Below are 23,099 nucleotides of genomic sequence, written 5' to 3'. Positions count from 1 at the left end.
TTTCCTTTCTTATTGCTCTACTCTCCTCTAGGACACTGTCTTTGTTTTTATAGCTGTTTGAAGTTGCCTTGTAAGTACCTCTGTTTTCCAACTTGACACAAACGGAAGAGATCATGGAAGACTGGTCACTGACTTTATTTATTTATTTATTTTGAGACAGAGTCTCACTCTGCTGTCCAGGTTGGAGTGCAGAGGCGTGATCGTGGCTTGCTGTAATCCCCATCTCCCGGGTTCAAGTGATTCTCCTGCCTCAGCCTCCCAAATAGCTGGGACTGCAGGCATGCACCACCATGCTTGGCTAATCTTCATATTTTTCATATAGACGGGGTTTCACTATGTTGGCCAGGCTGGTCTTGAACTCCTGATCTCAAGTGATCCACCTACCTCGGCCTCCCAAAGTGCTGGGATTACAGGCGTGAGTCACCGTGCCTGGTCACTTACTGACTTTAGATTCCAGGTTGCCCACCAGCAGGTATAAGGATCATCTCCAGATCGGGAACTCCAGTGCTAACAGACTGAAGCTGAACCTTGTCTTTCAACATCTCTAGGGTTTTAATTTCTTTATCTTTAAAAACTACTAAAATTTCAACTTAATAATCTCAAAGGATCCTTCCTATGATTTTTAAAAATTTATACAATATTCTGTGTCATAGAAAATCAATCACTATTTTTAAAATCCATCATGAATTTCTTTTTAAATATTGTTTCTTTGTTTACTGGAAATGAATATGGTATAATCTGTACATGTAAGCTATAGATATATGTCAACAAAAATTTGGCAATCAGATTGTCTACTGAGAGTTAAACTATGATTTAAATCATGGGTCCCCAACCTCCAGCTGCAGACTGGTACCTGCTGTGGCCTGTTAGGAACTGGGTTGCACAGCAGGAGGTAAGCAAGCATTACAGCCTGAACTCTGCCTGCTGTCAGATCAGCAGTGGCATTAGATTTTAACAGAAGCACAAACCCTATTGTGACCTGCGCCTGTGAGGGATCCACATGCTCCTTATGAGAATCTAACTAATGTCTGATGATCTAAGGCAGGACAGTTTCATCCTGAAATCATCCCACCTCTGCTCATCATCCATGGAAAAACTGTCTTCCATTAAACCAGTCCCTGGTGCCAAAAAGATTGGAGACAGCTAATTTAAATCATAACAGATAAGACATACAAAACTCTTTGAAGAGACAGAATGGTTTCTAGGCTTCCTGCCAAATAAGACTCTAATGAGCCAAAGATAATTATCCTATCCAAAAAAAAAAAATTTAAATCAGAAGTTTGTTAGGTTAAATACACACATATTACTTTTACTATGTATGTATTAAGTACTGGATACTAGGAATCCAAAGGTAGTACCCTTTGGACTACTTTAAAATACATATATATTTCAGCAGGGCGAGATAGCTCATGCCTATAATCCCAGGAATTTGGGAGGCCAAAGCGGGCAGATTACATGAGCCCAGGAGTTAGAGACTAGCCTGGGCAACATGGTGAATCCTGTCTCTATGAAACAGACAAAAGTTAGCTGGGTGTGGTGGCATGCATCTGTATTCCCAGCTACTCAGGAGGCTGAGGCAGGAGGATAGGTGGAGCCCAGGAGGTAGAGGTTTCAGTGAATGAGATCATGCCATTGTACTCCAGCTGGGACAATACGGTGAAACCCTATCTCAAAAAATATATGGCCGGGCACGGTGGCTCACGTCTGTAATCCCAGCACTTTGGGAGGCTGAGGCAGGTGGATCACTTGAGGTCAGGAGTTCAATACCTTCCTGATCAACATGGCAAAACCCTGTCTCTACTAATAATACAAAAATCAGCCAGGCATGGTGGCACACACCTGTAATCCCAGCTACTTGGGAGGCTGAGGCACGAGAATCACTTGAAACTGGGAGGCAGGGGTTGCAGTGAGCTGGGTGCCACTGCACTCTAGCCTGGGTGACAAAGTGAGACTCCATCTCAAAAAAATAAAAAATTAAATTAAATTAAATTAAATTTAAAAATACACACACACACATATATAACACATACATATATTTCAAATGAATATTGACAATATTTCAAAATAAATGTTTTAATCAATTTTTGTGGAAAAATAAATTTTTACCGTCTAAATCACTAATTTTTGAAAGGTCATATTTGCACATAACCCAAATCTCAAAAGTCTCATAAACAGTATTCATCAAAAAGCAAGTCTCCATTCCAGTCCTGCCCCATCCATAGTTAGTTACCTTCTCTGGAGGCCATTTTTTTGCTTATTTTTCTAGAGATACTCCATTATAATCATTAAGATAGGTATATATGTTGTGTGTACGTAGGTGTATTTTTCCAATCACTATCTTTCATGGACTTTAAATTGTTTCCAACTTGTTCACAGATATTTAGGATCTTTCCAATCTTTTAAAATTTCAATGTTCTATGAATATTCTTACACATATGTTATATCACACATGGTTAAATATTTCTGTAGAATAAATTCCTAGAAGTGCAATTGTTGGATCAAAGAATATATGGATTTTTATTTTAAATAGATATTGCTGTACTGGCATCTATGGAGATTGAGTACCAAGTTACACTTTCATAACAATAAACATTATACTTAAGAGCATGTTTCCCATACCCCTCAACACATCCTTTTGGAAAAACAGGACTTTGGAAAGTTACTTTTTTTTTTCCTTTTTTCTTTTGTTGTCCTTTTAACCCAATGATTCTTTTAGAGACAGAGAAGTCACTTTTTACAAGAACCATGTTTTTCATCCTTTTGTTACTTAACAATAGAAATCATTTTGCAAATATCAAGTTTTGTTAACGTGAGACATGCTTATTATTAGTTGAAAGTTCTAAGGCTATTCTGTTGGGAAATTAAGATTCACAAACACCTATTATAAATATTAAATTATTTCCATTTGCATTAAATTTTAAGGTAGATTTTAAAATCTACTGACATTCTGGATACAAAGTCTACTTACAATTATTCTATCAAAAAAAAGTGAAACTCTGAAGCTCTTCCTTTAGATAATCCTGTAACTGATATTTACAACGTGATAAACTCTTCAAGGAGTCCAGGGATCTTGTACTTACATATTTTATAGTGGAGCAAAAAGTCAAAGGATAAATGCTGAGTCAAGGAACAGAAGAAAAAAAAACATGAGAAATAGTAACTATGAAGACAAAGATTCCTTTCTGAAAGGAAAATGCTTTGGAAATTTTGTTTTAAAACAACACTGCAGGGAATGAGGGGACGAGAGGGGAAGAAAGAAAAGAAGAGAACAAAGAGGAAAGGTAAGAGGAGGGGAATGGAGGTTTACATCTTTAGAAATCAGTTATGAAACACACAGCAATTCTGGCCAGTGTCAGAAAGCTGAAAGGTATGAAGAAAATATCCTTCCTTTCGAGGCACAAGCACTGACCTGTAAAAGTTGTGTTGCAGTAGCTCTCTGCTCAGGATTCTTCACCAAACACTTTTTAACAAAATCGGTGAAATCATCGGACCAAAGTTCTGGCTTTCTGAATGTCGGTGGTGGATTTGTGGGAATCATAAAAATAGCCTAGTGCAAATGAAATATCCAAAAGACAGTAAGAATCACACTAGCACAATCAAATAAACAAATCTCTTTATCTTTTTATCAGACTCTAAATTTGAAAAACAAATTTAACCTGTTATAGGATTTCCAGTAAGTCTGAAATTCAGGAAGCCAATCCATCTGCTCCTAATGTAATCATTTCCCATTAAATTTCCTCTATTTGAATTGTAGCTCATTGAGCACATCATTCTTTATTTTACCTATTACTCTTTTTATCAGTCTCCAAAGAAGACTACATTTCTGACCCACTAATGATATTCCCTAAACAGATATAATCCCAAATTTTGCTACTACGTGCCAGATTTACTTCTTGTTCAGTTTTATATAAGTACTGCTACTTCAAATGGGTAGTAGGAGTCCAATTTGCTTTTGCAATCCAGAATATTTAAGTAAAATTACTGCTATAATATGAAATAATACTTGCTAGTGCCAAGACTTTTATTTCTTTTTAAATACGAGTCAAAATTTCAAATGAAAAATTTCAAAGTAATATACTACTTTAATTTATCACGAATGATTCAGTACTAATAATTTAGTGGTAATGACAATACATTCAGATAGCTCAAAATTCAAAAACCACAGAAAGACTCCATCTCATCTCTCGCCTCCTAGATAGTCACCCTGGTATGCTTTTGCTTTTAATCTGAGTATGTTTATGACCCAAGAAGTATATTAAAAAAACAAAAACAAAAACCTGAAGACATTCTAAATATGAAATACAAAAGTCAGTTAGGGGGCTAATGTAGATGTCCCAACATGAGTAATAAAATGTTCAAACTAGAATAGTATCTACAGGAATGAAATGGAAGAAATGAAGCATGAGATACTTCAAAGGAGGAACCAAGAGTACATGCTAATAATATTGTTTTGGAGAGGTGAAAAAGGGAAGCATGAAAAATTACTCCAGAATTCAAGAAATAAGAAATAGGTACCTTAAATTGCAAGGCACTCAGGTATTTTAATAATTCCCTATATCATTCTTTTGAATGCCCTCAGAATATGCAGCCATTTACTAGAATGCATTATCATTGGTTTCTAACTTGGAAAGTGATCCAATGGACTTTCTGTGGACACAGCAGCAAAGACTCAATATCCAAGTCTGTTGATTATAGCTTAAGAGTCAATCCTTTTACCAGTATATGCATCTTCTTTCAAAAAAGGTAAATTCTTTAATAGATTAGAATATTTTTGTATACCTCACGTCATGCTATACTTATTACATCTATGGTAGTCTTTCAAAAGCAGTGTAGCCAGTATTATAAAACAATAAACATCTTTCAATCAAACAAATATTTATAAAGCATTTTTGTGTGTTCAGAACAATGCTATAATTTAGAGGTATCAAAACAAAGGGCCACAGGCCAAATAGTGCCAGTGGACCTATTTCGTTCAGACAACATCAATCTCATATTGCCACAAGGTATGAATCTGCTGTAATTAGGCTCATTTAAACTAGGACATATGTTCTTCCTTTTGCATGAGCCCTATCTAGCCTGGCTCAATTATCTACTTTATGTGATGGTCCCTTTAAATATCAGATATTGTAAACCTGGCTATTACAGATTTTAAATAGGATACATATCTCAGACCCCCAGAGCTCACAGTTAACTTGTGGAGAAAAAAACAAACACATATGAAACAAATAGCAAACAACAGAGTGCCAGACAATGAAATTCTGCCTGCAAATAACCTAATGAAACTCAGACAGCTCCACAGTTGAGGCAGAACCTAATAAGGCTTTAAAAAATTAGTAAAATGGGGTTAAAAGCAGCTGCTAGAAAAGGCACACAAAACCACCTGCTACTTCCAACTAGAGAATAAAAATAAATTTGAACTCTCATCTCTGCAAAACAGTTCAAAGGACTTACATGAGCCCCTATATAGACTGACCTCAAACTACAGGTAAATTACACTAGATTGTCTAGATAAATATTGTTCATCTGTACTTCTGTTGTAAACTGGTGGATAACACAATGATTTATGTCCTTGAAGCCAATGCTCTCCTTTGAACTTTGAGGCAATGAGTTGCAGTCTTATCTTCAGATAATCTTAACATATAAGGCTCACCTTAGCAGTAGCTATTAGAAACCCAAGGATAAAAAGCTTAACTCTAACTCTTATTTACCCAGTACTCTCATAAAGTGAACCTAAAATGTCACAGTCTACCCTCAAATATGCATTGAACAAGCATGAACACCAAGCATACAGTCCAAACAAATAAATCTTAGCGTATGATCTACACCAAAATGTCTCCAGGAAAACCACTATGCCATTTATTTCCATTTTTTAAGGTTAGATCATCAATAACAGATTTTCTTGCCAGCCTTACTGTACTAATTTAACTAATTTAACCTAATAATGAACCACAGAGGATCCTCTTAAGAATCTCCAGGTTTCATATGAGTTGATTAGGTAATAGGTCCCTTCTATAGAAAGTTTTGGCAATCAGTGGCTCACTTTAGACTAACAATTCATTCCCTTGCCACCAACCAAATCACAGGGACACACATTACAGCCATATAATTTATCTTATCTCTAACACCATTTTGATTGAAGAATGTTAGTAAAATAAATGACATGATTATCCTTGTGTTTGTTTCTACACAATGTGTTGCTTAACTACATACCAAACCTCTGATTATGTTTCTAAAAGAACTACTCTGATCACAAGTAGTTTAAGAGGCCAAGAAATCTAGGTGCTTCAAAACAACTAATTATCTTCATGCCTGAAATGTCATGCCTTAGACTGCAGGAGTACCCAGGAGATGTGGAAAGGGTTGAAAATGAGAAGCTACAATGACTGAACTTTATAATCTCAGTGGAATGAGTCAACACATGTCTGAATCTACAGCAGCTGAGTTTGTGAATGTGTAGAAGTGATGGGCATGCCAGAATAACAAAGAAATTCATACCATTATTTAAGAACCTCAGATATATGAGCAAAAGGTTATCTTCACAACAAATAAATGAGATAAAGGATGAGAAAACACTATAAAACTACAAAGAAGTAACAAATATAGCTGTTTCCTGACAGCAAACATAATACACAGGTAATAAGCTAAATACAATTTAAAAATAATTTCTGGAAAGGAAATAAAGTAATTACACTAATTTATAAAAGACAGTACAAATGAAAGCAAACGGTACAATGTGCTGAGGCCAATACTGGACATAAGACAGAAAAACTGGCTTGAGTTCTAAATCACTACCTGACTGTGTGGCTTTAGTATCATTTTGGTTTTTTTTTCCAAGTAAGGAGGTTGAACTGGATGTTTATCAGGTCCCTTACCAGGTATAAAAAGTCCCTGGCACTCTTTACTGGGTATTAAAAAACCTTGGCACTCTAACTGCCTAGCAATTGAAGGCTAAAATTATACTAAACAAATATTAAATTGCTAGTTAGAAAAGGGATGGAGAAGAGGAAAAAGAGGGAAGGATAGGAAAAGACCTTTTAGATGTTTATATAAAAATGTGAATCTAGGCCGGGCACAGTGGTTCACGCCTGTAATTTCAACACTTTGGGGGGCTGAGGGAGGTGGATTACCTGAGGCCAGGAGTTCGAGACCAGCCTGGCCAATATGGTGAAACCCTGTCTCTCCCAAAAAACAAAAAGTAGCCAGGCGTGGTGGGAGGCACTTGTAATCCCAGCCACTCAGGTGGCTGAGACAGGAGAATTGCTTGAACCCGGAAGACGGAGGTTACAGTGAGCCGAGATCACACCATTGCACTACAGCCTGGGCAACAAGAGGGAAACTCCGCCTAAAAAAAAAAAAAAAAAGTGAATCTAAATTTTTATCACCATTCCCTCAAAAGCAAATATGAAATATACAGAAATTTTGAAGAGAATAGTAAATCTAAAGTGAATATTTCTCCTATAATAATGTTTCCACAGTAAGCACAAAGTTAAAGTATTGGCACCATGAACTCACAATTCACTCCAGCTCCAGTAGCAATCATTAATCTGGCCAAGAAAGGCCAATGTGCCAGCCTGGAAACCAAATTAAGGGAGAGGGTGCAGCTGGTATTCTGGCAGTACAAAGCAAATAAGAGAACCAGCTCTAGACGGCACTGGGTACATAACAACACCATTACTGGTAACTATCTGACCTATTTAACTACTCTATGCCTCTGTTCCCACATCTTAATATGGGAATGTTAAGGCTGTTCTGAATTTTAAATAGATTAATACATGTAAAACACTTAGAATAATGCCTGCTACAATTGTAAATGCTCAATAATATGAGCTATTATTAACCTAATTTTACAACTGAGGCTCACAAGAGTAAGCTAGCTCATTCAAGATCTCACAGCTGGTAAACTGAATGTCAAAATTAGAACTCAAGTTTGATTCCTTAGCATATGCTACCTCACATTACCTCTATGTTTCCATTAAATTTCTGCTGCACATAATTTTAAGATAAATGCTCTGTTATATACATTCAGTCTCTAGAAAAAAATGGAAAAGTATTTGTAACAAAGATGATTATAGTTTTACTATCTTTAACAGTAGAAAACTGAAGAAAAAAAAAGCCAAACAATTGAGGGTGCTAAGTAAACTATATACGAATAACATAAAGTAACATATTGCCATAAAAAGTGACAAATGTGTGAATTACAAAACCACAAAGAACAGTTCTTAAAAAGTAAAAATGAGGGAGTAAAAGAGTAAAGACTGCTTTCACATAAAAACGACTAGTATGCAGCAATAAAAACTAAAAGATGGTATAGAATCTTAAAAATTTAAACTGTCAATTCATAGCAGCAATTATGTACAAGATTGTATAAGTGTCTTTAAAATTTATTTTTACTATGATGGCTTTTTAATTTTTTTTTAACTTTTAAAAATTACACTTGCAGCTAGGCAAAGTGGCTCATGCCTGCAGTCCCTGAGCTGAGAGGCTGAGGGAGGAGGATCGCTTGAGCCCAGGAGCTCAAGATAAGCCTATGCAACACAAGGAGATCCTGACTTTATTTAATATATATATTATATATATATATATTTAAAAGTATCTAAAAAATTATACTTGCAACTGCAACAGCTTCATTTGATACCACCCCGCAAGCTGTCACCTATTCTAGTCTGCCCCACAACTACCTCTTACTCATGCACTATTTAATACACTCAATTGCTTCCAGTTAAATCTCAACCATCTTTGAAGACTGAAATATAATATCCCTTTAATACAATTCAACAATATCACAAAACATGGCTGTAGAGAAAAGTAAAAGTGAACAAAAGCCAACACTGAAAGAACTTTATCATAAATTTCACTCTCTCAGATAGAAGTCCTATGATCAGTTCAACTGACTTTTGTAAGCACACAAATGTATCCATACCTGCAATATATTAACTTCTTCAAGAAATTTAGAGTCTAATGGAATACAAAAATGCATATCAAATCATTTTAATAAAATAGTGTAAGTGCTCAAATATATGTGAGCAATGGGTATTACAAAAGATGACTTAGCCCAAATGGGTATGTGACCTAAAAGGGTATGGGAAGATGAGATTTCAGCTGAGTCGTAAGTAACGAGTGAGTCAGTGAATCACAGAAAGGAGACCAGCATCTTCTAAGTCGTGAAGTCTGAAACCTCATGGAGCTGTGAAACCTCATGGAGCTGTGAGAGAAACTGATTTAAGTCAGATATAGGGCAGGGAAATTACGAGGTGAGCCAAAGGCATCTTGTTTCCCATAAAGAAAGAAATCACTCAAATACTAACTGGATCACATCAGAAGTTCAGCACTGGTAGAACTTATCAGCCATAAAAGAATCTGATTTAACTGTTCTGGGGTGATGACACGGTACAATATTTTCTTACATCTCCCAAGCAATTCTAATATGCGAGTAACATGGAGAACCACTATTCTAAAATATAAAATACAAGTGTTAGCACTCTTTAATATTTCAACTTCAGAGCTTTCCATATTTTAATCTTGTACTCTGATTAGTTATAAACTTATCCTCTAAATGCCCTGGATAACATGGAAACTACTTGAAGGCAAAACAGTGTCTTCTATTGTCTGAATGTTTGTCTCTTGCAAAATTCTTACGTTGAAAGCAAATCACCAACGTGATAGTATTAGAAGGTGGGGCCTTTGCGGGGTGATTAGGTCATGAGGGCTCCACCTTCGTGAATGCAATTAATGCCTTCATAAACAAGTCCCTACAGAACCATCTAATCCCTTCTGTCAAATAAGGACACATAGAAGGTGCCATCTATGAGGAACAAGCCCTAACTAGACACCAAATATGCTAGCACCTAGATTCTGAACTTTCAAGCCTCCAGAACTGTGAGCAATGCATATCTTTTATACAAAATTACCCAGTCTAGGTATTTTGTTATAGCAACTCAAACAGATCACACAATCACTTAAGTTTTGTATGTCAACTGCATTAGGCATAGTACTTCGCCATAGTAAAATCTAAATTTATATTGAGAATGTTGATATAAAGACATCCAGTTCAGTATGGTGACTTGAACATACTGATTTATGTCAACTCCTTCCCCAAAATCCTGCTAAAGTAGAGTAAGAATTTTAAAAAGACTTAACCTCCAAAGACAGAAGGGCAATAGAAAATAAGAGATAGCAATAAAATTTTGGAAATATGAAAGAGTCATAACTGACTCAAAAGATCTGAGAAATCAGTAAGAAGCACATCAATTCCCTCCAAATAACTGGAAAAAAAAAAAAAAAGTCTAAGAACTTGGAAGTACCAAATATATCTAAAGATAGTGGACACCTGTAACAAGGAACACACTGGGTATCCCAATCTTGGCTTCTAAAATGCCAATCCCCAGTAAAAGCAACCTATGCTCCTTGAGGAAATGACTCATTTCAAAGGTCAAAATAGGGAAATCATAAGGTTAGCTTTGGTATCTTGCTGGGCCAGAAGGTAAGAAAACACTCAAAAGATTAATGGTATTATGTCAAAAGGACATACAAATAACCAAATTTAGGATAATTTGAGCATCAAAATAATAATAATAATAATTACACTAGGCATATAGATTATAACTGATAGTAACAAATTTAAAAAAATTAGTCTACGTGATTTTTTTTTTGAGATGGAGTCTCACCGTCACCACCCAGGCTGGAGTGCAATGACACGATCTAGGCTCACTGCAACTTCCACCTCCCGGGTTCAAGCCATTCTCATGCCTCAACCTCCCAAGTAGCTGTGATTACAGGTGCCTGCCACCACGCCTGCCTATTTTTCACATTTTTAGTAGAGACGAGGTTTCACCATATTGGCCAGGCTAATCTCTAACTCCAGACCTCAAGTGATCTGCCCACCTCGGGCTCCCAAAGTGCTGGGATTACAGGTGTGAGCCACCGCACCTGGCCTATGATGTTATTTTTCAAAGAGTTTAAGAAAAGCTATTCTTTATAAAAAAATTCTAAAAACACACAGTAACTGAAATAGAGTATCAACATATTACACCCTCAATATAATTTAGTGATCAATTCAGGCAAGGAACACCAATGGATACTTGAGTTTGGATATCTGTCCCCTCCAAATCTCATGTTGAAATGTGGTCCTCAATGCTGGAAGTAGGGCCTGGGAAGGAAGGGAAGAAGGAAGGGAAGGAGGAAGGGGGAAGGGAAGGAGGAAGAGGGAAGGGAAAGAGGAAGGGGGAAGGGAAGGAGGAAGGAAAGGGAAGGAGGTAGGGAAGGGAAGGAGGTAGGGAAGGGAAGGAGGTAGGGAAGGAAGGGAAGGAGGCAGGGGGAAGGGAAGGAGGAAGCGGGAAGGGAAGGAGGAAGGGAAGGGAAGGAGGTAGGGAAGGGAAGGAGGAAGCGGGAAGGGAAGGAGGAAGCGAAGGGAAGGGAAGGAGGTAGGGAAGGGAAGGAGGTAGGGAAGGGAAGGAGGAAGGGAAGGGAAGGGAAGGAGGAAGGGAAGGGAAGGAGGAAGGGAAAGGAAAGAGGAAGGAAAGGGAAGGGAAGGGAAGGAGGAAGGGAAGGAGGAAGGGAAGGGAAGGAGGAAGGGAAGGAGGAAGGGAAGGGAAAGAGGAAGGGAAGGGAAGGGAAAGGGGAAGGAAGGGGAAGGGGAAGGGAGGGGAAGGAGGGGGGGGGGAGGGGAAGGGAAGGGAAGGGAAGGGAAGGGGAGAAAGACGATATAGAGAGATAGAATGAATAATGCCCCCATCCCCCAAGATGTCTACGTTCTAATCCTCGGACTTGTGAATATGTTATTTTACGTGGCAAAAAAGGATTCTGAAGATAAGATTAAGTTAAAAGTCTTGAGGTGGAGAAATTATCCTAAATTATCTAGGTGGCCAAATATAATCAGAAGGGTCCTAAAAAGTGGAAAAGAGAGCCAGGAGAGTAAGAGAGAGATGCGAGTGTGAAAGAATGGTCTGCTTTGAAGTAGTCTTCAAATAATGCTGCTTTGAAGATAAAGGAAGAGGGCCATGAGCCAAAGAATGTGGGCAGCCTTTAGAAGCTTGAAAAAGCAAGGAAACAAAATCTGAGACACTCCGGGATAAAATAAGCAGCCCTGCCACCACTTCAGATGTAGCCTAGTGAGATCTGTGTTAGACACTATATTTTGGAAAGCTCCAAAATGATCTCCTCTGACTCAATGTCCCACATCCAGGGCACACTGATAAAAGGCATGGGCCCCAAAGCCTTCAGCAACTCCATCCCAATGGCCCTGCAGGGTTCAGCCCCTGAGGCTGCTCTCATGGGCTGGCATTGGGTGCCTATGGGTTTTCCAGGTGCATGGTGCAAGCTACTGGTAGCTCTATCTGGAGGGGTCTGGAGGATGGTGGCCCTCTTCTCACAGCTCCACCAGGCAGTACTCCAGTGAAGATTCTAACTCCATATTTCCCCTCTGCATTGCCCTAGTAGAGATTTTCCATGAAGGCTCCAGCCCTACAGAAGACTTCTGCCTGGACATTCAGGCTTTCCCATACCTCCTCTAAAATCTAGGCTGGGGTTCCCAAGTCTCAACTGTTGCTTTCCTTTTAGTTATGAAAATGTCTGCAGCTAGCTTGTATTGCTCCCCTGAAAATGAGCTTTTCTTTTCTACCACATGGCTGGGCTGCAAATTTTTCAAACTTTTATATTCTGCTTCCGCTTTAAATACAAGTTTGAGTTTTACAACATTTCTTTGCTCATGCATATGGGCATAGGTTGTTAGAAGCAGGCAGGTCACCTCCTGAACACTTTACTGCTTAGAAATTTCTTCTGCCAGATACCCTAAATCATCAGTCTCAAGTTCAAAGATCTGCAGATCCCCAGGGCAGCGGTACAATGCCACTAGGTTCTTTGCTAATGCATAACAAAAGTGACATTTGCTCCAGTTCCCAGTAAGTTCCTCATCTCCATCTGAGACCTCTTTAACACGGATTTCATTGTCCATAACACTATCAACATTTTGGTCACAAGTTAACAAATCTCTAGGAAGTTCCAAACTTTCCCTCATTTTCCTGTCTTCTTATGAGCCCTCCATACTCTTCCAGCCTCTGCCTGTTACCCACTTTCAAAGCTGCTTCCATATTTTCAGGTATCTTTACAGCAATGCCCCACTCCTTGGCACTGATTTTCTGTACTGGTCTATTCTCACATTGCTATAAAGAAATATCTGAGACTGGGTAATTTATAAAGAAAAGAAGTTTAATTGGCTCATGGTTCCACAGGCTGTATAGGAAGCATAGCAGCTTCTGTTCCAGGGAGACCTCAGGAAACTTACAATCGTGGTGGAAGGTGAAGGGGAAGCAAGCACATCTTTTTTTCTGAGGCAGAGTTTCGCTCTTGCCACCCAGGCTGGAGTGCAGTGGCATGATCTTGGTTCACTGTAACATCTGCCTGCCCATTTGTGGTGATAACAACTTCTTCCTCTCTTACTTCCTGTCTCTCTGCCTTCCCCCTGCCCCCAACTATCCATCTATACTAGTGTTCTATTTCTGCTGTAATAAGTTATCACAAATGTAGCAGTTTACAGAAGCTTATTATCTTACAGCTCTTCAGGTTAGAAGTACAATATGGCTTGGCTCTGTGACCCCACTTAAATAGCCTGTCCAATTGTAATCCCCAGTGTTAGATGTGGGGCCTGATGGGAGGTGACTGGATCATGGGGGTGGAGTTCTCATGAATAGTTTAGTATCATCCCCTTGGTGCTGTTCTCATGATAGTGAGTTCTCATAAGATGTGGTTATTTTAAAAGTGTGTAGCACCTTCCTCCTTTCTCTCTTCCTCCTGCTCTGGCCATGAAAGATGTGTTTGTGGCCGGGCGTGGTGGCTCATGCCTGTAATCTCAGCACTTTGGGAGGCCAAGGCAGGCGGATCACCTGAGGTCGGGAGTTTGAGACCAGCCTGGCCAACATGGCAAAAACCCGTCTCTGCTAAAAATACAAAAATAAGCCAGGTGTGGTGGTGGGTGCCTGTAATCCCAGCTACTTGGGAAGCTGAGGCAGGAGAATTGCTTGAAGAAACTGTTATCTCCATAAATGGGCAGTATCAGGCTAGTTACCATAACTATCAAGTGCTGTAGTGCCATCAGTATGTGGTCTCCACCTTCCAGTTTACCTCATGGTTTAAGATGGGTGGTTGAACATTACCACACACTGACTTTAGACCTCAAAAAAAAGGGTAAGGGATTGGCAATACAGAGTATTAATCAGGTCTCTTTACCCAGCCTCCTTAGAAGTCCAACACAACATTTCTCTTTTGCAGTGTTCTGAACACTTTTGAAGTTCTTTTCCAAGAGGCTGCAAAAGCCCATGAAATTTCCAGAGATAGATATGTCTTTGTTATGCTAAGGAGTTGACTCATGTCACGCCCCTAGATAGCTTCAGGATACAGGATGGTCAGCAGAAAGAATAAGCATGTAATCAGCAGGTTAGGATATTTAGCTGCCTGACCTCTGGTGCGTGGATATGAAAGACTGAGCTCAAACAAATGGCCAAAGATTTAACCAATCATTACTACTTAATGAAAGCCCAGTAAAAACTCTGTACATCCAGGCTTAGCGGAGCCTCCTGGTTGGCAAACACATTCACATGTCCTGATTGTACAAGAGGAAGTCACAGAGGCTCTGTGTTCCCTCTCAGACATTATCATATGAGTCCCTTCATTTGACTGGTCCTCCTAATTAGCATCCTTTATAATAAACCAGTTATTCTAAGTATAGTTCTTTCCTGAGTTCTGCCAGTCATTCTAGCAAGTTATCAAACCTGAGGGGAGCAAAGGAACTGCTGAATGTATAACCATTTAGTCAGAAGTATGGGTAACCTAGGGACCAATTAAGTGTAGCTGATATCTGAAGAATGGTCATGTTAGGGATCACGCCCTTGAACTTGTGGGGTCTGAGCTAACTCTGGATGGTTAGCAGCAGAACAGAACCACAGTACACTCAATTTGTGTTGAAATAGAATACTGTAATTCAGGTGGTATTCAAACGTATTTTCACTGTTTGTCAAGTATAGCAAAATAGTGAAATTGATAACCAAGCGATATAAGAAGTACTTTTTAGACAAAGGTGAAAAATACTGTTTCTCTAACAGCTTTTCTTTACAGTTGTGGTTCTCGAGGTGTAGTTCATGAACTCCTTCACAGGGCCCTTTCAGGGATCTACCAAGTCAAATCTTTTTTCATAAAAACACTAAGACATTCTTTTCCTTTTTCTCTCAATTGACATTTGCACTACAGGTACAAAAGCAATGACAGATAAAATTGCTGGCTCCCTAGCACCAATGAATACAGTGGAACAAAACTGTAATCATTGTATTCTTCATTGCCATGCATACACAATTTTTTTGATTTGCGAATTCACAAAAAAGACACTTTCGATTAAGAAAACCCTTGATTTAAAAAAATACTCTTCTTAGCAAATCTTTGTAGCATCTTGTAGTGAAATGAGAAATATGCATAAACTATACCTGCTACATAATGAAGTACAATGGTTGTCTCAAGGAAAATTATCTGTGATTAAATTGCAAGCTGAACTACAGCTTTTTTCATGAATCATCTTTTTCATTTGAAAGAAAAACTGAGAGGTAAACTTTGATTATTCAGATTTGGATACTTGGCAGACATTTTCTCAAAAATGAACCAACTGAGCCTATAACATCATGGAAACACAGATGGTTTTGATAACAATTATAAAATTTAAGCTTTCAGTTGAAAAGCCAAATTTTCAAAAGCTTCTATCTGCCACCATGAACTTAACAGTTTCCTAGTATTTAGAAACTTTTCTGATTTTTCCAAATGACAAATACATGACATTACCCATTCACTTATGAATAAAAATCCATTCCAAGTACAAGATAGAGAAATAGATTTTAATGTAACAAAATAGAAAAACTCACTACTATGGTTTCAGATTCTAATACTGGAATTAATCTTTAGAAAATTATCACTGTTGAATTTTGGTGTAGTATCAAAGGAAGAACATCATAAATACCAGAAAAAATGATTAGAATATTGCTTTATCTTAATCACATATCACATATGTGTTAAGCCAGATTTTTAAATACATTTCCATTGAAATAATGTGTTACAACACTCACAAATAAAAAATAATTCAACTATCTTCTATTAAGCCATCTGCTCATTATTTTTATGAAAATAGTGATTTTTCATAAAAATATATTACTTAAGTTAACTTAGGTAACAGAATTATTTTTAAATGAATTAATGAATAGATATTTTTAATTTTCTCAGTTTTAATTCTCAATGCAGTAATACTGGTAAGATTCATATAAACAAAAGCTCTTGGATCCTCAATTATTTAAAGTGAAAAGGACTGCTCAGGTCAAAAAGCCTGAAAACCACTATTCTATAGTGAATGCAAACTAGGGAAACTAACAGGAATATTTTTTCCTGTTTGATGCATGTTCACCAGCAACAGTACCACAAACTTGTTTCACTTTATATTATGTCCTTCTAATTTGTTTGCTTTTTTACATATTTGAAATTTTAACAGAGATAAAATTTGGTATATAGTTTATTTTTTCCAAGTAACTGTATTTTAACATGCCTGAAAAAATAATGAAGAGACATGGTTCACAAGACATCAAAAGAACATCCAGAGAAACAAAATTGGTAATATGTCTCCATCCTGTCCAAGAAGAGGATGCCCTGGACCACTAAAAAACATACCTGGTCCTTGCAATACATAAATTCAAGTGGTAGAGACAGATGAGCATAGCTTGCTGCAGCAGTCAATAAGATCATACAACTAATCACCTGATTCTAGTAACCATTTTCACCTGACAGCCTTCTGGTCAAAATTTGGATTCCCATATAAAACTGACTTCAGAAGAGAATATGGTGATGAACATCTGATTACTTGAGGGTTAAATATTTTTAAAGTAATAAATTGGAATTTTGATTTGTATATCAGTGAACTTGGTTAAGTCCATCCTATGAGACAGTTCCATATTTATTACACTGGCAGATCAGTCTTGAATAATAAATTCTGCTCTCTGTGATCTTGTCTGGGTAGCCAACTGATCTTCCTTAGAAAATACACAACCACAACCCTTCTGCAAGCATTATGTTCATACTACATCACTGATTACCTAAATTTCTGCCCTGACAAAGAAGAGGGCTCTGCCAATAAAGCATATTAAGTTACATATTTCAGAATAATGGAATAAGAGTGAAACTTTACTAAGAATAGTGAATACAATAATATTTTAAATGTTAAATAAGTTTGGAGATAAGGCCTTTTAATGTTTAATTTTAGAATAAGTCTAGGCATTTTAACAGCATAATAACTCCTCAAAAAAAAAAAAAGTATGGTTTAGATGCCACTTAAGCCATGAAATTTTTATCTCAGCTCTTTAAATAAAGTATCTCATCTGAAATATGGTACAATATATACTTGACACCGCATTAGCTATAACAATAAATAATGGATCATAAACATTTACATATTATAAAAAGAACAAAACAAAAGGTAAGACTGGAAAAAATACTAGAACAACTACAAGAAATTCAGGAAAAATAAGAAGACAGTACAAAAACATCAATAAAACAGATTGAAAAATAAAGCTGATGAACTAATTGCCTTGCATGTATCAGAAAACTTAAGGGAAGACAAAATGTTAGAAATAATTGACTGGGTGCAGTGGCCCTGCCTGTAATCCCAGCACTTTGGGAGGCCGAGGCGGGAGGATCACGAGGTCAGGAGATGGAGACCACCCTGGCTAACACGGGGAAACCCCGTCTCTACTAAAAATACAAAAAATTAGCCGGGCATGGTGGCGGGCACCTGTAGTCCCAGCTACTTGGGAGGCTGAGGCAGGAGAATGGTGTGAACCTGGAGGTGGAGCTTGCAGTGAGCCGAGATCAGAGATCGCGCCACTGCACTCCAGCCTGGGTGACAGAGTGAGACTCTGTCTCAAAAAAAAAAAAAAAAAAAAAAAGAAATAATTGACATATATCAGACAAACTAACTGCATGCACTATCAAAACAATTTCAGAAGCATGATAAAATTAAGAATCTGGAAGAAAACTTTCATAGTAACTTATCTTATGAATAAAACAGAAAATGAATCAGCTTTAAAAGCCAGAAAGAAGACCCAATACCCCCCATCCAAAGGAACTATCTGGAATGTACCAAAATGCTTCAAAACAGAAAAAAAAAAAACATATGATTACAAAATGGGAAAAAACGAAATAATGAACAAATGATTCATGAAATATAACTTAGTATAATTTGACCATAAGATTAGGGAAATAAATTAATACTAGTCATTAGCAGCTTTTGTATCATCTGGTAAAAGGTTCCAAGGACAAGAAGTTCAAGACCATGAAGTACTATTAAAAGATCAGAATATTATATGCAATACTGCCTCGCTTCATTTTACCAAAGTGCAACAATAATTCAATTCAATACGAAGTAAATCAATAGCATCAATTGATTTTCTTTCTATTCTATTCCCACCTCTGACTCTTACAACAGTGCAGCACACACGTCTTAGATCTATCCCAATGCCCCCACCACCATATGCCACCCTTGCAATAGCTGTGTCTTGTCTACCACTAGCCTGGTGTAGTCTGTCCTAATGAGGAAAAACAGGGAAGATGCCTGCATAGGCTCAAGACCATTTAAATGGGGAATCCTGGGATCCTGGGTATGCAGAGCATGATCTAGGAGGGAAAACTATGGGCTCTAGCACAGGGATGTAGCATGGCCCATGCAGGGTATAATCTTTGGGCAAAGGCTCCAGTTACCCGGGCCTAGTGCCTATAATTGACATACTATCCTCAAAATTATCATTTAGCATAAAATCATCCTGATTCGAGTTAAAATATTATGTCACACTTTACAACCAAAGTGCAAAGACTAAGTTGTTATAGAATCTGTGAAAGTTAATCAAGTAATCAAAACATAGCAAAACTATAAAAATGCTCATTATGAAGAACACATCACTCAAAATCCAGTCATATCTAATAGAGACTACAAAACTTAAGCAGATGTTTACACAAACACCTATGAACTCAAACTGATACAAAGAACTGGGTTAAAGCTAAACAAGCAGAGGTCAGCACAGAGCTCCTATGATTGAATTATGATAAAACAATATACTAGTCCTAAGATAGCAAGAATATGATGCAATAAATGAGGCTCTGGTCCCAAAACAGTATAACGTCCAGTACAAATCAATTTCACAAAAATCTATAATAGAAGTCAATGTAAATTAGAATTAAGAAAATCAAAATTAATAACAAAAAATATATGAAGAACAAAAAAGAAACAACTGAAAATATGAAGTTTGCAATTAAAGACACACAGACATATATACATATCAAAGTCTACAATCAGAAAAAAAACAATTGATCTCAGAAATCTGGTGTGAAATTTAATAGTAAATAGTAAGTTTTAGAAAGAAAAGATATCTGTCAACAAAGCCCCTCATTTTCTTGCCTAGGGAAAAGAAGGCTTAATCTACAGCCTTGGCCAAATACGATTGCCAGATAAACAAACCCTTAGATTCTACCATAAGTTAATTAAAATGATAAAAAATATTCATGTATTAGTTTCTAACTCCAAATTTCTTTAAGAAACCTTTATGATTGACAAGCAACTACCCAATTCCAAACTCTATGCCATTGGTTCTTAACACTGGCTACATACTAGAATCACCTGGGAAGCATTCTAAAATTGCTTATTCCCTGAACCCAGCCCAAAGAATCTGGTGTTGTCTAGGCCTAGGTTGGTTGTTTTTAAAAAAAAAATTCCTATATGAGTCTAAGGTGTATCAAGGGTCAAAAATCACTGCATGAATCAAACAGTATGGATCCAAACTCCCACTACAGTTAGCACAAGTTTGGGGAATAAAAACTTACCATTTTTAGAGACAGAGTTCATAAACAGAATGGGAGAAACTATGAAAACTAATTCAGGGGCCAACTCCAGGCAACAAAATCAAACTGTTCCCCTTGCTAAATAACAAATACATATATAGTATATAAAATATATATATACACATATAATAGACATTTATATATTTATATATGTGTATGTATGTCACTATATTCTATATTTCATCTAAAATTCCATAAATTAGAAAGTCATTGCTGTTTAAAAACTATATGTAACTTCTGCTTCTAGGAAGATAGAGTAGATGTACATTTTCCTATTTCTCTCGTTAAGTACAACCAAAAACCATGGACACTATGAATAAACAAGCATATGAAGATCTGGATTGGGCACAGTGGCTCATGCCTATAATCCCAGCCTCTTGGGAAGCTGAGTGGGGAGGACTGCTTGAAACCAGGAATTCAAGACCAGTTCAAGACCACTGTTTCTATATATATATACATTTGAATTCTATATATACATGTATATATCAATTCTATTTACATATATCAATCCATATATATATATAGATTCTTATACACACACACACACACACACACACACACACACACACACACACGAAAGATGGAGAGAAGGAAGAACAGCTAGGGATCTTGGAACCCAAGGAACATAACTGATGACTTCCCTGGATCTTCTTTTTCCCTTATATATTCCAGACTTGGGGCCAGAGAAGCCAACAACCAGAAAAAGCTAACAGGTACAAACAAAAAAAGCTTCAACAAAACCCTGCCCAAAAGATGAAGAAAAGAACACCATGGAAAAAAGAAAATTAGGCAAATTTCACTCTTTGTCAGTCAAACACCACAGGAAAAACTGTAGTCCCACTCTAACCGTGTCAGAAAGGCTCAGTGGACAGTCTAAAGTTCTATCCTCATGAGACTATAACATGGCCCCATAATACTCCTGACATGGTGAGAAAAGACCAAGTAGGGAGCCAAGAATTTCACCCCTCTGGAAAGCAAAAGGACAGCTCCCCCTAGCAGTGTCAGTAGATACCAAGTAGAACCTATACTTCCTCTCCAAACTGGCAGCAATGAAGTGACCCTCCCACTACCCACTGAGGAGGACTAGAAAAAAGTTAAATTAAGACTTTCACTAACAAGTGGAAATTAGGTAAGACCAATACAACAGAGACTACACATGGAGAGTTAGAATCCCCGCTCTGACTCAGCAATAATGAGGAGCCACTCCTGCTACTTGAATGGGGCAACAGAGACTAAAAGGGGAATCTGGACTTCAACAAACTCTACCTGGCAGTGATGAGCTCCCTTCCCCTCCTAAAGTAATGTCATAAACATTCACCTAAAACAGAAGGTTTAAATAAGATCCAGAGTCTCAGAACATAACGGGGAAAAGGTCCTGTTTTCAACCAAAAATTACTCATCAGACCAAGAGTCAAAAAAATCATAAACTGACCAAAAAAAAAAAAAACACAAAAAAGATAAAAGTCAACACCAAAAAAAAAGAGATGTCAGAAGTATCTGACAAATATTTTAAAAGTCTTTAAAAAAAATGCTTCAATGAACAATCATGAAAATAATTGAAACAAATGTAAAAATACAAAGCCTCAGCTTTACCAATACCTTGTGATAATATATGTACATATAGTATAATACTCAAATAAACCACCAAAAAGTTTTGCATAGCAATATCCTCATAAATACTATAGATATATCAAAACTCTAAAAAGTGTTCAAGTAACCCACAGGAAGTCAAAAAAAAAAAACAAACAGAAATGTTAAAAATGCAAAACTTTAGCCATAACATATTAATAATCACATTAAATGTAAATCGCCTAAATATGCCAATTAAAAGGCAAAAACTGAAAAAGTAGATTTTAAAATGTAACTCAATTATATGTAGTATATAAGAAACTAACTTAGAATATAAAAATACAGGCATGTTGAAAGAAAAATGATGGAACAAATACAACATGCAAACAATAATCAAAGGAAAGCAAAAGTGGCTATATTAATAAGAGATAAAGGAGACTTCAGCAAAGAAAATTACCAGAGACAGAGAGGGACATTATGTAGTGATGAGACATAATTCACCAAGAAAACATAACAATCACTAATGTGTATGCACCAACCAACAAGCTATAAAATATATGACGCAAAAACTAAAACTTGAAAGGAGAAATAGACAAATTCACCATTATGATTAGAAATGTCAATATCCTCTAACAACAAGAGATACAACAACTAGACAGAAAATCAGCAAAGATACAGAAGAAATCAACAACATCATCAACAAAATTTATAGAATACCCCACCTCAACAACGGCAGAGTACTTACTACTTTCAAGTAATCATGGACCATATACCAAGAGAGCACATATACCGAGGCATAAAACATACATCAACAAAATTTTAAAGAACTGAACACAGTAGAGTCTCCAAGCCACAATGGAATCACACTAGAAATCAATAACAAAGATAACAGGAAAATCAAGCACTTGAAAACTAAAGAACATGCTTTCAAATAATCTATGGGTCAAAGAAGATGTCTCAAGGGAAATTTTAAAAAATTCACTAAACTGAATAAAAATGAAAATACAACAAATCCTATTAAAATTTGTAGGACACATGCTGCTGCCTGAAGAGCCTAGACAAAGAAAAACAAAAATAAATGCAAGACAAGAAGAAAGAATATAATAAAGAGTAGAAATCAATAGAGTTTAAAATAGGAAAACAGTTAAAAATATCAATGTAACAAACAGCTATTTTAAAAAACACACACACAAGAAATTGACAAACCTCTTCCAAAATGACAACAAAAAAAGGCAAAAAAGAGTAGTAAAGTTTCTAAACATGTTTTTGTTTTTTAAGCAATTGTAAATGGTATTGCATTTTTAACTTTAATGTTCATGTATTCATTGTTAATGCATATAGAAAAACAACTGATTTTTACATATTTATCTTGCATCTTGAAACCTTGTTGCACTCACCCATCAATTCTATGAGTTTATTTATTGGTATTTTCTACATAGAAAATCATATCATCTGCAAAAGGAGATGGTTTCATTTCTACCTTTCCAATCTGTATGCCTTTTCCTTCCACTTCTTGCCTTTTTGAGCTGGCAAGAACTCCCAGTACGGTGCTGAATAAGAGTGGTGAGAGTGAACATCATTCTTGTTCCCAATATTTGGGGAAAACATTCAGTCTTTTACCATTA

The 23,099-nt window shown here is 36.9% G+C and overlaps 1 protein-coding gene across 1 annotated transcript in view; it reads right to left on the bottom strand.

Moving 5' to 3' along the window:
- Window positions 1-23,099, bottom strand: part of STK3 (serine/threonine kinase 3) — a 335,851-nt gene that overhangs the window by 137,423 nt on the left and 175,329 nt on the right. Inside the window, exon 7 of the mRNA XM_026454966.1 lies at window positions 3,410-3,547. Coding sequence (XP_026310751.1) covers window positions 3,410-3,547 — 138 coding nt within the window. The remainder of the gene's footprint in view (window positions 1-3,409; window positions 3,548-23,099) is intronic.

This window comes from Piliocolobus tephrosceles, chromosome 7 (genome assembly GCF_002776525.5).
Source record: "Piliocolobus tephrosceles isolate RC106 chromosome 7, ASM277652v3, whole genome shotgun sequence".
Lineage (NCBI taxonomy): Eukaryota > Metazoa > Chordata > Mammalia > Primates > Cercopithecidae > Piliocolobus > Piliocolobus tephrosceles.
This window is presented reverse-complemented; position numbering and strand designations above follow the sequence as displayed.